This window comes from Cryptotermes secundus, unplaced genomic scaffold, assembly GCF_002891405.2.
Source record: "Cryptotermes secundus unplaced genomic scaffold, Csec_1.0 scaffold529, whole genome shotgun sequence".
Taxonomy (NCBI): domain Eukaryota; kingdom Metazoa; phylum Arthropoda; class Insecta; order Blattodea; family Kalotermitidae; genus Cryptotermes; species Cryptotermes secundus.
Window position 1 is genome coordinate 258,934 of NW_019737988.1, and position 23,043 is coordinate 281,976.

General features: G+C 38.2%; 1 protein-coding gene across 6 annotated transcripts in view; it reads left to right on the forward strand.

Moving 5' to 3' along the window:
* Positions 1-23,043, forward strand: part of LOC111870637 (rab GTPase-activating protein 1-like) — a 94,377-nt gene that overhangs the window by 64,421 nt on the left and 6,913 nt on the right. For 5 of the 6 annotated variants that reach the window (XM_023863094.2, XM_023863098.2, XM_023863096.2 and 2 more), the window contains exons 5-17: positions 4,899-5,066; positions 5,885-6,073; positions 9,518-9,793; positions 11,207-11,381; positions 13,038-13,279; positions 15,430-15,618; positions 17,332-17,457; positions 17,611-17,796; positions 18,560-18,734; positions 19,699-19,805; positions 19,891-19,974; positions 20,682-20,741; positions 22,161-22,355. In XM_023863094.2, coding sequence (XP_023718862.1) covers positions 4,899-5,066; positions 5,885-6,073; positions 9,518-9,793; positions 11,207-11,381; positions 13,038-13,279; positions 15,430-15,618; positions 17,332-17,457; positions 17,611-17,796; positions 18,560-18,734; positions 19,699-19,805; positions 19,891-19,974; positions 20,682-20,741; positions 22,161-22,355 — 2,172 coding nt within the window. The remainder of the gene's footprint in view (positions 1-4,898; positions 5,067-5,884; positions 6,074-9,517; positions 9,794-11,206; positions 11,382-13,037; positions 13,280-15,429; positions 15,619-17,331; positions 17,458-17,610; positions 17,797-18,559; positions 18,735-19,698; positions 19,806-19,890; positions 19,975-20,681; positions 20,742-22,160; positions 22,356-23,043) is intronic. The other variant, XM_023863095.2, reaches the window with a different exon arrangement.

The window sequence follows — 23,043 nt, forward strand, 5'->3', positions numbered from 1 at the left end:
ATGAAAATTTCCAGAGTGAAGTGATAACAGTAATTAGTGCCACATTATTAGTGGACTGTTTGACATCTTGGAGGTATTAGAATGACATGTTTTAATGACTGACTTGGACATGAAGGTGGTTTATGTGATGTATTTTGATTGATAAGGAAAATATGAAGTGTAATTTATTTGTTCCAGTCTTCTCCAGCATTCATAATGAAAAAATTTGTCGAGCATGCCATCACTTATGATCAGACTTGGATTTTTCAGAGCACCCCAAAGACCAAGCATCAGTGTCAGTGGAAACAAGGGCATATCAGAATAAAAAGTGATTATTATGTTGATTTTTTGTTTCTTATGTTTTCCTGACTTCTGAAGAACTGTTTATTAGTAATTTATTTTTGGGAGCCAAATTTTAAACTAGTTACTCTGTTTGGAAATTCTCCAGTGCCTAAGAGACAAGTTTCAGTGGAGAAGTCCACATTTTTGACTGTGTCACTGGATTCTTTGCAATGACAGTATCAGCCAGATCATAGCACTGTGAAGGAGGTTTTGGGAAAGTTTCACATCACTTAATATGATCAGCCCCCTGCCCCAATCTCCTGGCATAGCTCCTGGTGATGTGTTGTTCCAAAAAAATAAGAACTTTTCAGTAGGGTGCTTTTATTACTTGCTTGATATTATGCAATTGTGGTATTCTAAAGGATTTCAGAAGAAAAATTAAAAAAACTGTTGTGGTAGAATTTATATAGATTGAGACCCTTACCTCTGGGGGTGCTGCAGTAGCCCTGTCCGTATAGTAATTGGCTGTGGGCTGGACAACTGATGAAACAGTTTGATTCCTGGCAGAGTAAGAGATTTGTCTTTTCTCACCTGCATCTACTGCCAATGTTAAGAATGTGTGATGCATACCTCCACACCCCTATTTGTCTTCATGGCATGGTGCACAAGTAATTAAGCACAGGGACAACTTCTCCTTTACAGTACCCTTACCTCTGCTTTTTATGTGAGTCTGGGGACTTTTGAGTCACACCTCACTGTTATTTACCAACATCCTGATTGACACATAGTTGGAAATAAGACTCCATGGTTAACACCAAGTTCCTAGTTGGCTTCTATCTTGGAACAAACTTAATGTGTTAAATACAGTTTACAGGCTCCGCATTTGCTGGTAGGTCACTTATTTTTCCGTTCTGCTTGTAAAAGGGGAAAAGCTGCTGATTAAAGAGTATGAGTTATTTTCATGATAAAATCAAAGTTATGTTTTAGGCAGATCCCATTTTTATATTTCAGTCTTTCAGATTCTGTGTAAGGCTATAAAAGTGCACATAGAACAATACATTATTGGAAGAAACGAATATCAGCTTCTGTTCAAGTGGTCCCATCTAAATGTCTTAGCTAGCCAGCCATAAAATATGTATTTAGAATGGTCATGTAGTAACACTGTTCGCCATCCCTCAGACTAGGTACCCAGTGCATAGGCTTATATTCTGTTATCTAACTGTGGAACCCAGCACCCATGGTCTGATATGCTAGTTAGACAAAAGTCATGAGGTACAAAAATATACTGAAAGTACTGATCTTGCAAAGTTTTTACTGAGAACATAAAAGGAGGCAGTAGATTTACTGGTTTCAAGTAAAAGAATAAATCGCAGGTTTCTGGATGAAACAGTCAACAAAGATCCTGTGATAGCTTAGTCTGTTTAGCAAGTAGGCTAGAAGCACAAGGAATAAAGGTTTGATTCCTAGCAGAGGCAGTAGATGTGTTCTACGTTGCTGCATCCAGACAGACTCTGCAGCCCCCCATCCTCATATTCTGTATATACTGAGAGTTCTTTCCCTGGGGGTGTACAGTGGCTAGGGTAGCCAGTCTGACCACTAACCTCAATGTTGTATAGAATGTCTGGAGCTATACTTTTCTATAGTGAGTCATGCAACAGTTGTACTTATTAGAAATACAGTGAGGACCATCATTTGGTTTGAAGTGCTGTAGATGAGTCCATAAATTTTAGATGAAGACTAAAATGAGATGTGGTACACTCTTACTGTAAATCAGTTAGGACCTTCACTGTCTACATTTTCTCTGCTTTTGTTTTGTTTATCATACCTCTAAAAATATTACTATTTTTGTCTTCTTCATTGCAATGAAATTAAGCTCAGAATTGCAATTCAAATGAAACGTGAATTTATTAATCAAAGAATCCTCAATAGACTGTACCAGGGATATTAAATATTTGGTCTGACTGTAGAAGAGTGGTTGGCAGTATACTGCATATGCTAATGGGAGGTGTGAACTGGCCAAGCCTGCTTGCATATTGTTTACTGTTTGAGCTCTTAGAACAGCATCAGTGTTCAATGTATGTTAGTTGTGGTGTTTGTGTTGTGTGCTTGTCATCAGATTTATTGTTACAAAACAAGCCTTTGTTTTTTCAGTAGAAGAGAGGTATGTTAACACTTCGGTATAACTGCAGCTTATGCAATTTGGTTATGTAAGCATATTATCACAGGAATTATCTTCTCAGAACCGTCATCTCAGTGTGATATATGCAAAAGAATCTCCTGAATTTTAATTTCATGTAATCCTATTTATAATATATTTTCAGTTATTTAACATCGTGTCAGCATAATATGTCACTCTTATAGGCCGCGCCATAGCTCAAGCAGTTAGTCGCTGGCTTCCCACCACGGTGGCTGAGGTTCGATCCCGGGTCTGGTCAAGTGGGATACATGGTGGACAAAGTGGCACTGGGGCAGGTTTTCTCAAAGTACTTCAGTTTCCCCTGCCAATCTTCATTCCATCAATTGCTCCACAGTCATCCTCACCTATCATCTGGGGCTGGTACAATAGGCCACAAGTGGCCGCCGTACAGGGGACTTAGTCCCACCCCACTAGCAATAAAAATAATAATAATGTACAGAATATATTGGTAGGCTAACTTTAATTAAGTGAAGAAATTAGTTGTAGGAAGTATAAAATGAAACATGGTAATTACTTCTAGGAAATGCTGAGGAACTCTGCATAGAAAGATGTCACTGTGAGCACCATTTTTATAGCCTACAGCCCTCCAGTCATTCAGTTTCAATTGAGACCTGGCAATATGTGTCCAGAGTGACTGTCACTACAGCTCTGGAGCTCTCATGTAAATTTCTCAGACCATGAATTTTTTCATAATATATATAATGTTTTTCACATATCCCACAAGAGAAGATTCAGTGGTATGAAATCTGGACTATTTGGAAGCCATATTGTTGGCCCACTTCTTCTAGTTCATTGATTACAAAATGTAGCATTTAGTGTGTGGCAAACCTGAAAACAAAAATGAGGCAAGGTCCTATCATGCTGTGAGTCAGCTGCAACTGTATTTTCACATTTCAGATATATTGAGATAAATATTCCCAGTAATGGTGTTTTCTGCAAAGACAGAAAGGAAAAAAGTTCTTGCAATTGGAGTATCACATTAACGGTGGTGGGCATGTTAAGTGACTGTCTCTGTGACACGTTGTACATGCACAAATGAAAACTCAAATTGAATGAGATATTATTTTTCAGTGATTTGGTGTATGTATAGAGTATATCGAGTAGCAAAGCAGTCTGTGTATATAAACATAGATATAAAAATCTGAAAAATCCTTACAAATGTAAAAGGTAAAAGTAAAGTTATCCTTGTGCTTAATTAATGAAGCACCATGCAATGAAGATGCATGGAGTAATGGAGGTATAGCTCCACCATATTTAGATTCGACCTCAGCACTAGATGGAGGTGAGTGGTCAGCTTCATGTCCCAAATGCTTTAACACTCCCCCAGCAAAAGTACCAATGATACCCATTGCATAAGAGGCTGGGTGTGCCCCAGAGCTAGTCTGGAATGCTGTGGGTAAGATAATAACCTCTTGCCCTGATGGGAATCAAGCCTTGGCCTTCCAACCCATAGCTCGTCACTTAACCAACTTACAAATATAATGGTACAAAATATTAGTGTTAATATTCTGATTTTGTGACAGAGGCCACTCCTAAGGGGGGTGAAATTGTATACATTAAGCATGTGAGAGAATGAGAAGCTACTGGCAATATCTACTGGCAGCTGTCACAATTATGCAAAGGAACTTAAAGTAAATGTCTGAATTCCTCAAGTCCATATGATTCAGATTAAGGGCTAAGCAGCATTCACTTGTTGAAAATATTGTATTCATCAAACATGGTCAAGTGGTTAGTACTCCTGTTGCATATTCAGAAGATCTCAGATTTGATACTTGGCCTAAAATCAAGCTATTATTTATTTTCCTGATTATTCTCAATCTTTCCAGGCATGTATTGGAATTAAAAATGCCATGACCACTTCTTTAAAAGTGTATGATTTACATACTTTCTCCCATTCATTGCTATATAACCTTTGAAACTGAGAAAGTACTATATCTTTAAATAAACTAAGAGAAAGAACCCCTCTGTATTCCTCATTTGTGATAAAGTTTATGAATATGTTGTCTGTCATGAAGTCTTTCTTTGTGATCACAAAATCAATAGCTGACACCATTATAAAAAGAAAGCTACTGTTATGAAATATCTATAAAATTAATTGTTCTTAATTCTGTAAAAATAAAGAGTCATGTTTCCATACATCCACAGGTGAATTTCTGTCCTCATATTTTAAGGTAACAGTTTAAAAATTTGTTGAAGTTGGAGTTTAGCCAGAATTTCTGAGTTAGTAAAATACTGGCTACAGTTAAGTACTAGAATAAATGTTAAAATAAGTCACCACTGCTTCCCTTTCAGTCTCTTCCATTTTACTACCCACATTTATCATCGTGTAATTTGGTTGTATGTAACCTTTGGAGTAATAGCAGAATTTTAGGATAATTTATGATACACAGATATTGGATAATTAAATATGAAAGGAAATTTTATAATGGATTGTTGACAGGTAGGTCAGGTGTCAGCCTGTTTTGCAAAAGCCTTTCAGCGAGTGCCCAAGCCAATGATCAGTTCAATCACATCAAGTGATCTTGGACCAGCAGTGCCACCTGACAAAGAACATGTAGAAATATATGTGTTTGAAGTGAGCATGGAAATCAAAGAAGAGGATAGTCGGGTGAGTACAGATATGTTTGATAGAGTAAAAAAGATAAAGAATATGTATAGGAATTATGTTAAATGTCAACACAACAAATATACTTAGTTTTAATAAAGAATGTTTAGCAGTGTTATTACCTGTTATCATGGTGGGTGTTGTTGCACACTGCATTTGAAGTAGCTGTGGTCTAACAGAGCTAGAAGAACTCTTGGAAACATTTTCCTGTAACTTCCTTAGCTGCCACAGTTACAACTTCTTTCACCTCTTGTGCTGACTGCAACCTGTGGTCCTTCAAGTGGATTACATTTTTGGGAAGAGTAAATGATCTGCAGAAGCTGGATGTGGCAATTAGGGAGTGTACAAAAGCATTCTGATGCCATACTTCATCAACTACTGCCGAATGAAATTAGATTGATAAGCTGGTACATTGTCATGTTTTAGAAGTCAGAGCTCATGTTCCCAAAGATCAAGCTATTTATGTTGAATACTTTCTCACATACAGTGAACAATATCTCTGTACAAAATGTTGACATTATGTTTTTTGGGACGAACTCATGCAGTGATTTCTTTCCTTTGCTGTATGTAATTAATTTTCAAGAGAAAGAGTCATTCCAAAAAGGAATTACAGTCTGACTTCAGTGTTGCATACAATTTGTAATGCCCTTATTAGAAATAAAGCCTCGCCATCCAGCACTCAAAATATTCCCTTTATTGATTGATTTCTTATTGCATGTAATTATGTAGTATGTTTGTTTGTGGTACTGTATATGTCATTCATTGGAAATAAACAATTTGAACTATCAGTTCAAATGAACTATTAATTCATTATGATGCAGGGTGGTTTTAGTGCAGTGCCAAAGGATCGAAGCGGCTTTAAATTGCGTTTGAACCTAGAAAAGCAGCTCTGTCTCACAGTACAGCAAGTGTCGGAGAATGAAAGGGGCCTGGAGGTTGAGCGATGTTTTGGTGTACTTGTTAGCCCTGGTCGCAATGTCAAACATAGCGATATGCAACTGCTAGAGATGGTGAGTACTATTCATTACTGGCAACTGTTTCTGTTTGAAAACTGTGTTCCTTAACTTGGTTTTATCAACCCAAATCAAGACAGCATATCCTGTATATATGAGGGGCAGTCAAAGAAAACGGGTCAGAAGCCAAAACATATTAAAAAACATTTCTTACCTCAAAAGTAATCTCCAAAACTGTTAATACATTTATCCCACTGGGAGATAAGACGGTCAATCCCTTCCTTGAAAAGGCTTGTGGGCTGTCTACAGAACCACATATTTACCCAGCCACACACGTCTTCGTCCGATGCAGACCAATGTCCACGAATGTCTCTCTTCAGGTCTCCAAAAATGTGAAAATCACATGCGGAGAGATCTGGGCTGTAGGGGGGATGATGAAGCACTTCCAAACCAAATCTCTGTAGCGTATTCCTCACAGAGTTGGCAGCGTGGGGGCGCGCAATATCATGAAGAAGGGTAATGCCGTTCGATAGCATTCCAGGGGGTTTTGACTTTATGGCACATCTCAGTTTCTGCAAAGTGCCTTCATAGCGCTGTGCACTGATTGTGGCCCCATGCTCGAGAAATTCGACAAGCAGAGGGCCCTTGCAGTCGAAGAAGAACATCATCGCTTTACCAGAACTTGTGTATATGGCTTTGGATTTCTTTGGTGGTGAAGAATTCACGTGTTTCCACTGTTGGCTCTGCCACTTGCTCTCAGGTTTAAAATGGTGGCACCAAGTTTCGTCCCCAATGGCAGTATGGGACATAAAAGCATGCTCTTCCTCATGGTATCATTGCAAGTGATCCAGTGATGCAGCCATTCTCTGAATATTCTGTTCCTCCGTGAGTTGATATGGAACCCACTGTGCGCAAATTTTGTGGTACAGCAGGTGTATTGTCACAATGGCATGTTCGGAACCGTGACTTATTCCCATCAAAAGACTAATTTCTTCCACAGTGATCAATCAGTTTGCCTGGATATGACCAACATAACAATAACATCAGGAGTGATGACACGATGAGCCTGTCCTGGGCAAGCATCATCTTGCAGTGACACACGTCCCTCTCAGAATCTCTTATGCCATGCCAGCACACACAAACGTGACATGCTGTGTTCACCATAAACAATAGACATGCGAGGATGAATTTCTCGTCCTCCTACTCCTTCAGCAGTCAAAGTGCACTACACTTCACTGTTCTTCTTTACCTGCCTCCATTACTGATGTTGGATGACCACACCTAGCTCTGACCTTCCTTCCAGCACAATAAACAAACGACTAGTGTACAAGGGCACGTTGTCACTGTGCTTTCCCGACTCCCCACCAGATGTTCATACCGTAAGCAAATTCCTGTGTTACCAACTTGCGTGCCATGTGAGTTATACGTGGTGACCCATTTTCATTTGACTGCCCCTTATATTATACAGTAGAATGTGTTATATGTTTGTCCTACATCTCTATGTTGTTTTCCTTAACTTTTTATTTCTTTGATTGTACTAACTCTGTAATTGACTCCTGTAGCTTTTGAATTAACATAAAAAAATAAATAACCAAATTGAATCATGATTATAATTACAGTAAGATATCCACTAGTCATGAAATTTATGGGTCACAGTCTGCTTGGCTGGGGTTTCATTTCCAGCAGAGACAGTATTTTCCTCTTCCTTGCTACAAGCATGTTCAGGTGGCCTCTAGAGCCCACTTATCCTATCCAGTTTGTGCCAGGGATTCTACCTTGTGGGGACATTAAAGAGTGTGCTGTGCTTCCCACCAGGATAACACATTCATTCCTCAGCTGCCTACCTGCATTAGCCATCTGCTTTGTGAAACATTCTTATTTGTGTAAAGAAACTCACTCTCTGATCAACCAAATTTCTCACAGAAGTGAACAGTTTTTCTTCTTTAAATTTCTTTGTTCTTTTGTAAGTTAGAACATACTGTCTGTTCAGATGTGTAGTATGTGAGCTTTGTACTACTTGCATCTCTCAGCAGGTAAATGAAACTACAAACTTTGTAACCTGTTATGGTTCAAAAATCAGTTTGCTGTGCTCCTGATGGTGAGAACTAGAGACACAGGAAACTTCCTTCTGCCATGAACATGTTAATGTATTTTGTATAGTATGTCCTCATTCATTTGGTAGAAACTGAAATGGGTGAAGGTTGAATATGGAACTTATTTTAGAAGGGCAGTAGAGGGAAAGGGAATGAGATGAAGATACCCAGTTGTATGTAATAATAAAATGAAGGAAGAGTGTTGTACTGATGGCAGATAGTGCCAAGCAGTATTATGCAATAAATCTATACTGACTAACTCCATGGAGCAGACTTCATTTGAAGAAGCTAAATTGTACAATTTATACCAGTAATGTATAGTTTTCCTAACCATGCTACTGATGGAGACAGACATAAGTTATTCCCAGAATTTCTTGTTTTAAGTACTGTTTCATATGTATATTTTTCAGAAGAACATAACTGTTGAAAGCAAATTGACAAGTCATATACATATTATACTTCACAGCTATATTTTGTGATTCCTTTAAACAGAATACAGAAACTCTGTCTCAGTAATTTTTGTGAGTTTCCTTGGTTTTCTGTGATGATAGAATTTTGGATATTCCAGCTTTACTGCAGGATAGAATTAAAATGGTGTCTCTAGATATACGTGTATAAGGCATATCACTTTCTGGTCAGCAGTTTACTGAAATGCCCTGCAGCTTCATTGGTGAAGAATACTTCATCTCAGAATCTCCTCCTGTTTCCATCATTGAGGGATGATCTTTGGATGAATATTGTGATGCATAGACCCATTGCTAGGCAACACTCACAACACATGGGCAGCCAGCAATAAAGGAGCAGTGCTTTCTGTGGTCCATGCACAGACCATTGCTATGCAATGCGAATGCAGCTTACGTTTGCGCTGTGACATCACACAGCAATAGAAGAAGTGACACAGGCAGGTGTTTTCTGTATGTCCATGCCAAGACTGTGTTTTAGGTGCTGTGTAGTCCATGCTGTGACTATATAAGGGAGGCAATTTGAAGGAGCAACAGAGTTGAGAGAATGGGAATACAGTGGCTTACATCAGAGTACAACAGAGAATACAAGAATGAGAATTGAGGTCGGTTGTCAGTAGGAGATAGCCAAAGGAAGTGAGTAATTGAATAAGAATTAGAAGTCAACATCTGAAGACTTAGTCTGTGATTAGAAGATTTAGTCACGGTGAGACTCTTTTAATTCTGTTACCAGAGTACAATTAGTGAAGACTGAGAATCCCAGTGCGTGTGTAATGGCGAACTGTAAATTGTGTAAATCAGCAAGAGTGCTGTAGTGCTTGTAAGTATGAGTTCATTGTATAAGGTGTTAATAAATCTATTCACCAATCCAAACCCTGTCTATAGGCACTAATACACATGACAATATGAAGCAAGACTATGCTACTTTACTGCATTTATGTGTTCAGCAGGTGTCAATGGGTTCAGGCACTGGTGATAAACAGTGTTATGTAATCTCTGGTCACTGGGATCCTGCAGATCCAGCTTTCGAGGCTTTGAATGTGGAGACACCACGTGATGGGCGAATTTACATCACAGTGGCTGTAGATCTAGTGATCCGAGGTATTCAGGAGCCTGTCCGTTTTCTTATTGAGACACCCATTAAAGTATTTCCTCAAGGAGAACGCTTCTGGTACTTCAGTCGACGTCCTCTCATACAGCAGTTCTACCTCAACTTACGAGTGGTGAGTATTAAATAACATCAAGGAACCAAATCCATCTTGAGAAGCTGCTAATTGCTCAGCTGTTTAAAAAGTTTCTTTCCTGCTGTGAAACCTAAAGCTTATATACCATGTTTTGAACCAAACTAAGCCAATCCTCACCATCTTACCCTATTTATTTAACATTCATTTTTATATTACCTGTTGCATATGTAGAGGAAGAGGTAAGTATGTAGGTAAGTCAATAAGTAAGTTACAAATGGATATAGAACTTAAACAAATAAGAGTACTGATTTGAAAAACGCTTTTATTTCTCAACATAATCTCTGTACATTGAGGCACTTGTCCCATCGTTTCACAAGCCCCTGAAAACCAACAGCATAAAATTCTTTGGGCCGCTGTCAGAACCAGGCAATGACTGGGATCACAAAGGCATACTGGTCACTGCATTCCAGCCTCAAGGACAAGCCGTAAATGCCGACTCCTACTGTAACATCCTCAGGAAACTTCATAAGGCCATTCAACGGAAGCGACCAGGACTCCTCACCAAAGGTGTGTTGCTCTTGCATGACAACGCGCGTCCCCATACTGCCAACAAGACAAATGAGACGCTGCAAAATTTCAAGTGGGAAGTCCTCAAGCATCCTCCATATAGCCCCGACCTTGCTCCAAGTGACTTCCATTTGTTTGGCCCTCTTAAACATCATCTTTCAGCTGAACATTTTCCTGATGATGAAGCTGTAGAAAGGGAAGTCACTGCCTGGTTCAGCAGTCTTCATTGATGAGTTCTCAAAATTTTTCAACATTTTCTGTCATTTTACTGGTGCTTGGTCACCCTGAACATTTGTCATCTTCACTGACACTCAACCAGCCTTGAATCATGAATTCCATTTGCAAACCGCTGTCCAGCTGAAAGAATGTTCTCCAAATGCCTTATAAAGCATTTCAACGGTTTCAGTTGCAGATTTACTGAGCTTCACGCAAAACTTTATGCAGACACATTGCTCGAGTTTACCATCCGTCGCAAACAAAACGAAACACAAAGTCGAAAAAAACACTTGTGTAAAAACAGTGTATGTTCATAGTGCGGTGTCACATGGCAGACTGATGCAATAGGCTTGCATAAATGTGACCGTGGCCTCTCCTCTAATCTTCCTTCATCTTGGCAGTTACAACAATAGCGGCCTGGGAACTTTCCAATAAGACCTCATAATATCTTTTCATGATCATTGGAGGTAAAGATGGGCAGAGCTTGAAACTGACCACCTGATGTCTTCCTAATGCTGAGTTCTAGAGTTATATAGAATATTTTGTCCCTTCATGGCTCATATAGAGGACTTGTAATACGTACATTCTGTTTACTAATGAATAACATATTCAGATTCATGAACTCTATGAAAATATTTTTCCTTTACACTCTCTGTCTTTAATTGGCAGGTGCCATCAAATGATGTTACCGCAGTTCACTATGAAGTTCTGAGCATTGAAACTTCAGGTGAACTAGATCGAAACAGGTTAAATCTCACATTAAATCTATCAAATCTCATGCGTTCTCCTAGCTTCACTTCGATAGACATTGATACTCTCACGCCTAAGGAGGAGACTGTGTCAGGTAAGTGAACAGAAACTTCATGTACTTTGTGACTGTCTGCCATCAGCAAACTCTGTAAGAAGCAGGAAGGACTGATATTGAATGATCTAAATGGAATACTTATTTCTATTGATTTAGATTTGTTAGGGGAGAATATAAATAGCATCAAAATAATGCAGAAATACTCCTGATGGTCAGCTAAGAAATTAATTGAAAATCATAAGAATCGTGTTTAATATATGAACATGATTATGTTTGAATATCACATGAAAATTGTATACAAGTAAATATGCTTAGGAACAACAATAATGGACAGAAATTAGGTTCCTGGTATTGTATCAGAGCATCCTGTTGCACGTCACCTATTCCTTGTTTGTTATTTGCTGTCTTACATGCAACATGCTTTTTAAAAACTTTAAAAGTTTTAAGCTTTAAAATCTCTTCTACATCAGTGGTGTTTGCATGCTATATGTTTTGACTAACATTGGTCATCTTCAGATGATAAAGAAACTGCTGTGCTTCCATCTCTTAAGTTCAATTTATGGTGTACACCCTTGTCTGTGCGCCCATGTGTTTGTAACTTGTATTAGTATTTGTGTATGACATGTGTTGGTGTTACTTATGGTATACTTGTGTATGTACTTACCATATTATGATGGGCAGTTCCTCTTATTGTATCATGTGTAGCTGTTATTAATGTTTGCTGAGCTGGTTTTTTTTATTGCTAGTGGGGTGGGACTAAATCCCTTGTACTGCGGCCACTTCTGGCCTATTGTACCAGCCCCAGATGATAGGTGAGGGTGATTGTGGAGCAATTGGTGGAATGAAGATTGGCAGGGGAAACCGAAGTACTCGGAGAAAACCTGCCCCAGCGCCACTCTGTCCACCACAAATCCCACTTGACCAGACCAAGGATCAAACCCGGGCCGCCGCTGTGGGAAGCCAGCAACTAACAGCTTGAGCTATGGTGCAGCCCTCTAAGCCGGGTTGATTCTGTTTTATATAAGGTGTGTGTGCTGCTGTCTGGTGTTTAATTCTTGTAATATTTTGAATATTGTGTTTTATGTGTCAATATATGTGCATTTATTTGTAGTCTGTTTTTACTGATTTTATATATATGTGATATTTTCTTACCCCCCTTTCCAATTTATATGGGTCAGAGGATGGAAAGTCTTCACTCTTTTTTTCTTTCTACAGTTTATATATACCCTTTGATTTCTTGTCACCTATTTCCTGTATTCCTGAGGTCTTCCAGTACCTGGATTAGTATTTTTGTACCTCAGAAATTTCTGTTACTACATGTTGGTATTTGAGCCATGGTTTTTCAGTCACTGAAGTGACTGACTATGGGTTGGACGATCAGGGATAAATTCCTTGCAGGGGCAGTAATTTCCTCTTTGCTGCCACATCCATAGTGGGCCTGTAGAGCCCATCCAGCCTCCTAGCTCATGGGTACTGGGGACTTTTCAGAGGGAAAAACAGCGAGAACATGAGCTAGAGTACATTTTTTCAAGAGCATTTTTAAGCCAGTGGCTATTTATTAAGAATTCAGTTAGGCCTTCAAGTGATTGGTCAATGTAGTCCATATTCAAGTTGTGATGTTCAAATTTCCTAACACAAGCTAAGTTTGTATGAGGAATTTTTACATAAAATTGACTCTTGATGTCTGGTTTTAAGATGGTGATGAACCCCTGCTAAGTGGTACTGGCGAAGTATCAAAAGATTGTTCAGAAATGGAGTTAGAATCTTGGGCAGATGTACTGGCACGCTGGACAAGCACCAAGCAGCGCCCACGGCAGTTAGCATCCCTCGTACGGGGTGGTATTCCAGAAGCTTTACGTGGAGAAGTTTGGCAACGTCTTGCAGGGTGTGAAAATGATACTGCCATGATGGATACATACAGAATCCTCATTACAAAGGTATGCTTACTGCTTATAAATGGATGTCACTAGAGCAAGTTCTGTTTTTTCATCCCCTACAGCAGTTCTATCAAGATCTGTAATATCTGTGTATATAGAAAGGAATGTATATCTGTTTGTTCCTTATTTATACATTTCCATACTATTGCACCTATTTTGAAACAACATGACAACAAATTTTGGAGAAAAGAGGGAAGGAGTTGACAGTAAAAAATGTATAAAGGGACAAAAGAACAGAGGTGAGGGAACTGTTTTAATTTGAAGGTATGGGAGGGAGGTAGAAAGGAGAGGAGGAAATAAAATGAATGATGATAGAATGGCCAAGAGATGAAGAAGACATTTAAGAGGAAGAAGGGATGGAGATAAAAATATGGCAGGGATACAAGAGATAGAAAGAAATAGTTACTCCATCAGATTGTATGGGTAAGTAAAGTAAAGCTATTCCTGTAACAGGCCGTGAAAGTCCATAGGGTTGTGCGACATTGAGGGTCCCACATTATCTAGACAGTCGGCTCAAAGATGGCGGTAAGGTTGTCAGCCTTACGCGCCAGCCACGCTTTACTCCCCAGGAAGATTATTTAATTAATTCCTGGTACGCATTTCAGATTGTATGGGTAATAATAAGTAAGTGCCACTACCAAGAAAAGTAGTTCCTGAAATTGAAGTGCAGATACTTATGCATTATAACATTAGTTCACATATTAGTATACACTTTATGTTACTATCAGCTTATAGGTTTTGTAAGATTTGAGTTTTGCACAACATTGAATGAAGATTACTGTTTTTTTGGATGTGATGTCTTCTACTTTGATACATATATACCAACATTTCAGAGAAACCACATGCCTTCAGTTAAAGGATAGAAGAGTAAGCCCTGAAGATGGATGCAGCTGGATACTGAAAAATATTAGAACCTCTCTGACAAACTATGTGTCATCTTTTCCAGAAGACAGTAATCTTTAAACATTTTGTTTTGATAGTCAGACATGCAAAGTGATCAAGAGCTTTTACTGACCCCAAGACCAAAATCTCTGCAACTGAAAGGTCACATAAACTAGCCAACTACCCCTTGGGATTACTGAGGTTTTGGACTTTGTCCATCGCCTGGTATTCTAAAGAGCACAGCATTTCAGAAACGGGAGCTGTTTCCATCCTCAGGTGTAAGGGTGAGAGGTACTTGCTTTGTGCAGTCCATTAGAAAGAGCTAAGCACAGTCACTTGTACTAGACAAAACAGAGTAGATGCCTTCCATCCTTTCATCTGAGGACAGAAGTAAATTCGTTTTCTGAAATGTTGGGTTCTTTAGAATTCTGGATGCTGAGCCAAGTTCAGAAAATGAGTAATGCCAGGTGTTGTACACCATCATCAAAATCACGTAGGATGGGTCTCTGACACTTGTTAATGAACATCTATATGGTCACAGTTGGCCTCCTTCCTCTTTTACCCTAACCATAAATTCAGTCTGAATCCAAACTAGAGACTTCTGGTTATAACACATGCCTCAACACTGAATAGTTAAGGGTACAGAATACATACATACATAATTTGTGATTTTCTACATTTCTTTCCTTAGTGACTTCCAAAATTTTAAATCCTATAATACATATTTGACAAAATGTCTGGATTTGGTGTCATGTAGTACATAAATGGTTTTCTGCATATGAAAGTTTCTAATTTAAGACTAGGTAAAGGGGTCAAAGTAATTATTTCTATGAATTATTTTCTGCAGACTTCTTGGGTCAGTACTGTATGGAACCAAGTGACTATTTTGACACTTCCACGTCCAAAATCCTGCGCTTCATCCGAAGCGTGGGGTTCCTGAGGGAATAATTAAAAAAATGGGAAGCACAATGGACCACTGAGGTCTAGATGCAAGGGCCGAGAAGGCCTACCCCTCATACATTCATTCATTCATTCATTCTGCAGACCTCAAGGTTTCGAATCCATTAATATGCTGTAATTAACTTCAGTGGACTACATGACTGGTTTTTACACATGAAAGCTCCAAATTTAGGAACAGATGAAACCATAGAAGTGCACCTTCTTTTATTGGAGGCTTCCAAAATTTTAAATTCTATAATCTATATTTCATTAAAAGCTGTAACTGGATTTGCTGGACTGTTTCAAGGATTATATTTTTTTTTGTACAGGACAGCAGTTGTGAGGATGTGATCCAGCGGGATATTAACCGCACATTTCCAGCACACGATTTCTTCAAGGAAGCTGGTGGCTTGGGTCAGGACTCCCTGTATCGCATTTCAAAGGCTTATGCTGTTCATGATTCAGAAGTGGGCTACTGTCAGGGTCTCAGCTTCTTGGCTGCAACTCTACTTTTACATGTAAGTACCATGATTATTGAGCAGTGTTACCATAATACCAGTTGTGCCATGTACTAAATATGTAGTGTAAGAAGGTAAAAAACAAAGTTCTCGTGCTTAAATATTACTCCCTGAAGACATGTGGTGGTGGGGATGAAAAGGTTCATGTCCGGCTCTTTAGTTCATAATGATAGGTGTTGGTCTGGTCACTGACTTCCCATTGTCATGGATTGAACCCTAGTAATCCTACATGTAGTCAGTCACTTTACTGATTAAGCAATCACAACTCATTGTGTGACATAGCTAAGGTTACTACTGTTACTTTGATGTTTTCTGTTAAATTGTAATGAAGTTGTCTTAGAAACATTTGAGCCAATAATTTTCAGTGTAACCTACTTTCATTATACATGCCTAAACCCCATTTTAGTGAATACTATAAAACTTAACTTAAATTTACACCAATAAAGCTATAGTAGTTGTGCCTATTTATGTAAAACAGCATTAATTTCATCATTCTTAAAATTGAATTTTATGCAAGGAGAGTGCATTTGTTTGTGATTGTATGTATTGTGTTTTACTATGCTGATGATGTGAATTTATTGGGCAAAAATATAGGTACCATGAAGTAAAAAAACACACAAACTTTAATTTAAGGAGGTTGGTCTAGAAGTAAACACAGAGAAACTAACTATCACCATCATCATCATCATCACCAGAATGCAGGGCAAAGTCATGACATAAAGATAGGAAACAGATGTTTTTAAAATGTGGCACAGTTCAGATATTTGGGAATGACTATAACAAATCAAAACCTGATTCAGGAGGAAATTAAGAGGAGATTGAATTTCAGTAATGCTTGCTACCATTCAGTCCAGAATCTTTTATCTTCTCATCTGCTGTCCCAAAACATAAAAATTAGAATATAAAAAACTATAATTTTTCCTGTGGTTCTGTATGGGTGTGAAATTTGTCTCTGATGTTAAGGGAAGAATATAGACTGAGGGCATTGGAGAACAGGGTGTTGAGGAGAATATTTGAACCCAAGATCTGATGAAGTGACAGGAGGTTGGAGAAAACTGCATAATGAGGAGCTTCATAACTTGTACTCTTCTCCAAGTATAATTAGAATTATCAAGTGAAGGAGGATGAGATTGGCAGGGCGTGTAGCACGAGTGTGGGAGAAGAGCAATGCATGTAGGATATTGGTGGGAAAGCCAGAAGGAAAGAGACCACTAGGAAGACCAAAACATAGGTGGGTGGACAATATTAAAATGGATCTTAGAGAGAAACAATGGGATGATATGGATTTGATTGATCTGGATCAGGATAGGGACTAGAGGATGGCTCTTGTGAACACGGTAATGAACCTTCAGGTTCCATAAAATGCTGGAAAAGACCTGATCCTGCTATACCTTTACTTTCTCACTGTATAAAATAGTGTACACAATCAGAATCAATAAATTACTTTATCTGAAGCAAAGACGCAAGAGACACAGTTGAGTTTTTAACTCCAGACAAGCAAGAATTGGAATCTCAGATAGCAACAGACAGAGGTCACATTTAACCTCACTTGCTACTTCAGTAACCTACTCATTTTTTTTATGTCTGTAGCAGTCAGTGTCAAGAAACACAAAGCATAAGCTGAAACACTGTATATATTAACTAATTACCTCATAAGAAAATAGATGTATTTACTCTTGAAAATATGTGTCAATTTTGTGTCTTATTTTGCAGATGCCAGAAGAACAAGCATTCTGCATACTCGTGAAATTAATGTATGATTATGGTTTACGAGACCTGTACAAAGATGGCTTTGAAAGCTTATACGTGCGACTCTACCAGTTAAATAGGCTTATGCAGGTATGGACTGAAGTAATGAAAACCTTTTTAAATTACCATAAAGTACCCAATTTGGGGTTCCCAGCACACATGAGCACATTTGCTTCTATAGCCATGCTTTGTGGAAGTTTGTTATGTATTGCTAAAATGTTTTTTTATCTCATTTTTGTACAGGAGCAACTGCCCCAATTATGGCAACATTTCTCAGAAAAAGGTGTGGAGTCACACATGTTTGCATCTCAGTGGTTCCTCACATTATTCACAGCCCGATTTCCCCTTTATTTTGTTTTTCGTATCATCGACGTGTTCCTTCTTCAGGGTATCGATACATTGTTTCAAGTGGCTCTAGCGTTACTTATGGTAAGTTTATGGTTTTATTGCCATATAGGTGTCCTTAAGAATAAGTTGTGTTGAATTAGAGTGTTATATGATACACACAAAGGTCTAGTTGAAAGAAAAGTCTAGTAAATTAAATTGCCTAAATATGAGGTACAGTACCTGTATTCCTTGTTTTATGTATTGTACATTTACCAACTTGGTATGTAAAAGTAGCAGTAATGCTGTCAATGTGTGTAGAAAGTACCAGGTTCAAATCTTTGCTGAGTTACTAGTTATCCTGATTCAGGTTTTTTGGTCTTCCATTGTTCTGTCCAGGGACATGGTGGGATCAAGTAGACCATAGCCACCTCTTTGAAATCCTTACCTGTTCACCATTCATGGTCATTTTCAACATTTAGAGATGTAATTTATGCAGAAGTGACACCCTTGAGTAACCAAAAGATAAATCTATTATCAATCACCTTTTCAGTATTTGATCATGTCTAAGTAACAGTTCATTTCTCTGAAGAAATAAAATGACCTTTGGTGTTTAGGCCTACATACCAAGTTTTAAATTTAATACATTATTCACTCTGAAAAATCAAAGTCTTTGTAACAATTTCATATGGACTGATGCCGAGGAGCTTGTGGTATATCTTCATGGGTTTATACGAGATGCACCACATGGATTTTAAAAGATCCATATTTCACACAAGAACATTTCATAAACGTGTTTCCACTCATAATGTGTCTCAATGCTTCATGTCATACACACTGAGGTGATGAAGTTCCGTTCTGGTAACAGATGTGCAAGCGGGAGTTACTGCAATTGGATTTTGAAAGCATCCTCAAATACTTCCGTGTGACTCTGCCAAAGAAGTGCCGTAATGAAGAAGTGGCACGGCAGCTCATGAAGCTTGCAACAAGTCTTAAGGTTAAAAAACTGAAGAAATATGAACAAGATTTTATGGCTGTCAAAGGTATGCAAACTTTCAGTCCAAAGGAACTCCAGGACTCTGATAAGATGGATTTGTATAACATTAAATATAAAGTATATTTTGTAAGTGGAGAATCCCCCGATTTGGACCTTGGGACTAAATTTGTAGTAAGTGTGAAAGAAGGAGCTGGTAAGTTGATATATTTTGGATGGTCAAACCTCCAAAGGAGATGTGGAAATATTAATATTGGGAATTACAGATTGCTGATTTACACATATGGTTTTGTAGAAATTGTCTTCTAAGGAAGCAGGTTTGGTAATGTAGATAGGATTTGACTGGCTTTCGATTCAAACCAATGAGAATTCTTGTGTTAGCACTGTACAGCATTGAAGTTCTAACAGTAGATAGTTGATTCCTTTGGCAGCTTCTGTGTCATTGGCAATTGTTCTATTTCTCCCTCTCAGCTCCATTTTATTGTCTCCAGTTCTTTTATTTTTTTCTTTTTATTCAAAATATTTATAATACTACACAAAATATTCCAGAAATAAACGCAGTAAATTGGTGAGTGAGTGCTGTGGACCCAAAATAATGAAAACAGTTTACACATGGGTTACTTTTGTAACCAATGTTCTTTTAACTTTCCTACTGTTGTAACAAACATCATGACAGCTGTGTGCTTCATTGCTGCATGGGGGAGGTGTTGGTGTTAAAACACAAATAATTATTCACATCTTCCACTCTCCACTCCATATCCCCTCCCCCCATATTAAGTGTCCCGAGCATTAGTCATGCTATCCTACTGTTCACAGGAAAACCTTTGAATGGCTCTAGTTTGTTGCTGAAGCATTTTCAGATCCATGTTTATATACACTATTTCCACTGTTTTGAACTATGTCACTCACCCACCAATTTACTGCACTTATTTCTGCTACATCCTGTATTTCAGTATGCAAAAGAATGTTTGCACTGCATCATGTCATAAGAGCTTTATTTCTTATTTATAAAGAGGCCCAAGACAAAGCTGACCAGTATACAAGTGAGCTTGATCGACTTAAGTCAACGCTACTAAGAACTGAGGAGGAGAAGAAGAGGTTAGAAGATGAAGTGACTCAGGTTAGATTCTTGTCTCTGTTCATTCTGTATACAACAGAGATGTATTTACCAATATGAATTATTGCCTTCATTATATTGATTGCAGGTAAAGGAAATGTTGAAGAGGGAAGTACAGAAAGCTGAGAATGAAAGCAACCGCAACACAGCAATCATTACTGAATACAAGCAGGTAAAATGGCCAGAGAATGTTAAGTAAAATATGAAATGAATAACAGGAGTTCAGGTAAATATTTGGAAAACATGAACGGTAAACATTATGCAATTTACCAAGTGCTAGTATTTTCAGAATGTATTTTTAATAATGTTAACTCTTTGGCCTTGGTGTTCATTTGTTACTGATGCACAGCATGTAGCAGAAAAATATACATAGTTTAAATTCTTGGATTCTCAATTGTAAGACCATGCAGTCTTGATATGATTACCAGCAATTCAGGGAATTATGCCGCATCCATCTTCAGGCTTAAAGTTCATAGGCTGAGGAATCAACTGGGATATGCAGGCAAGTTGTGAGGAAGGTTGTGTCACTCAGATCCATGGGAGGGGGTAAGAGATAGAACCCAGGCTAAGCAAGTATGAACAGTGAACAGGAAAATTGCTCTTTTCAGAAGCACAGGATTACTGGTAACTCAATCAGTTCCTCACTTTACTTCAACCTGAAGATGGAAGCAACATGTCCCTCTGAAACATTGACATCAAACCATAAAACTGCATAGTGTCACAACTCAGAAGACCATAATCTGAACAATCACCACCATGAAAAGCTCAAAGCATATAAGATCTCGCATGTTTAATTTTTGTATGGGGTAAGTTGAACTCTGAGCATGATATCTTCCATTTATATGAATTAATACTATCAGTAGGCAATTTTAATTACAGATTTGCCAACGGCTTGATGATGAACAGATTGCAGCTAAGGCTGCTTTAAATGAACTCAGAGTAAGTACTGCTTCATATTCAGCTGCAGAACCCAAGCATTGAACACTGCTAATACCAAAGTGTGCTCTTGTACAGTTCCACCTTCAAGCCTTGAAGCCCATTTCTCTATCTTCTAATCTCCTTTTTGATCTTGAATAGGTTTATGAGGTCACATGATGTCTGTGTGTATGTCCCATGTTCATCTTTAGAGTTAGTCAGTTGGTTTTCACAAAATTTGGTACTAACACCACATAAATTAAGATCCAAAAATTATGTGCAATGGTAGATCTTAGAAAAATATGAGCTTTTATAACACAATCTATCCAAGAATGTGAAACAACATGGCAGCTATGTGAAAGTTTTAATTTAGCTTTCAGTTTAACTATGATTGGTGACAAACCGCCACAGCAAGGAGTATTAAATTTTGGTATGAAGATAGATTGGGGAACCAGGATAGCTCAGTCAGTATAGTATGAGCTAGATGGCTGGGGCTTGATTCCTGGCAAGGGCAAGAGGTTTCTGTCTCCTCTATAGCCTCTAGACTGGCTCTGGGGCACAAACAGCCTCCTATACAATGGGTACCAGGGGCACTTTCTGTGGGAGTAAAGTGGCTAGAGCATGAAGCTGACCATTCACCTCCATCTAGTGCCAAAGTAAGAATAGTGGAGCTATACGTCCACTCCCCCATACATCATTATGGCATAAGCACAGGGACAACTTTGCCATATTTTTATGATAATAGATTATACATGTAATTAAAACAAATGTGATGTCTTGGGTAGAAGTCAGTAGTTAAAAATATCATGGTAGTGAGAAACCTTAAGTTTATATCTGACAAATTTAACCCACTTAAGTAACACATTTCTCTTGAAAATAAGATTATTGTACAAACAGCAACAACAATTTGTAACATACATAAAATTGCAAACAATAAAATAAATACAGAGACTAGAAGGATTCAATTCTGTGACATTCCATACTCAAGCCTATTACCCTAAACCATCAGCTATTGCATTTTTTATTAGATTACAAACTTGTGCTACGTAAATACAGCGCTTTCTTCAGTCAGAATATATACCGGCAAACTCATCTGCTGGTTCATTGCATGCTTGGGCCCAAAGGCTGAAACAGCTTGAGAGAACCAGGAAATATGTTTTCCAAAAAAGCAGTCTAAATATAACCCTGATATAACAAAATATGTACAGTAGGAACTACACTTTATGAATTTTTCCTTAATCTGATTTTAGTTGTAAGGTGTTTCCTAAAGGATCTTTTTTTTTTTAATTCACTTTATAGAGTTAGTTTCAGTTCTTGAAGTGGATCATGATGAAGCAAGATGCCACCTCAGACGTTTTTTCATACTAGTTTGGGCCATGATTTTGAAAATAAGCAAAATATGGAAACTTGTGCACTTCTAATAATATATTCTTTATTTCATAGAGTCAAGTGGTAGGCTGTGACCATTGTCGTACACTACTAGGAGATGGAAACATGGCAGAAAATGGAGATCAAGTTATCCCAACCAATAAGACTGCTGACCCACATCTGACAAGAGCACAGGAGCGTATCCGAGAACTAGAACTTGAACTAGCACAGACAAAACTGGCACATGTGGAGGCAGAGTGCCGTAATCAGGTTAGACCCTTAGAATTCAAATTAGTGAGTAATTTTAATATGTGCTACTATATGGATATGTATTCAGTATTTTATACCTCATGATAGTCTACTTGTGATGTAGTGAACAATTTCTAAACCTGATTAACATCAGTAGCAGAACCCAAAGGTTCAACATTGATAATAATGAAGCTTACCATTGTACTTCATCCTGAGCCAGTTCGTTCCACCTCCCATCCTTTCAGCCTATTTCCCCAATATCCATTATTAATTTTCCCCCACATCTTTATCTTTCAAATAGACATTTTTCAAAAAAAGTCTGCATTTCCTGTCTCCCCATTCATAAACATATTGTAGCATGTAGAGCCATTACTGTGTAACGACCACAAGATAGGCAAATATATCAGATCCATCTCTAGGTAACGGCTTGGTAAACACATTCCTGCAGCAACGAATCAATGTGCAACAATAGAGGTATTGTTGGAAATGGGGTGTTTCTACATGGTCCATGCTGAGGAGTTATCTTGGAGACAATTGGGGCAACCAGGTCAGTTCCGTATGGGAGTCTGTGAAGAGATGACTCGAGTGCATGAAGCTGAAGAATCTTCACTGATAAAATCCATTACCAGGAAACAACTAGTGAAGACACTGCAAGCTGGAGAACATTTAGTGTGTAGTGATTTGTGAAGTGTGGATATCAGCAATAGTG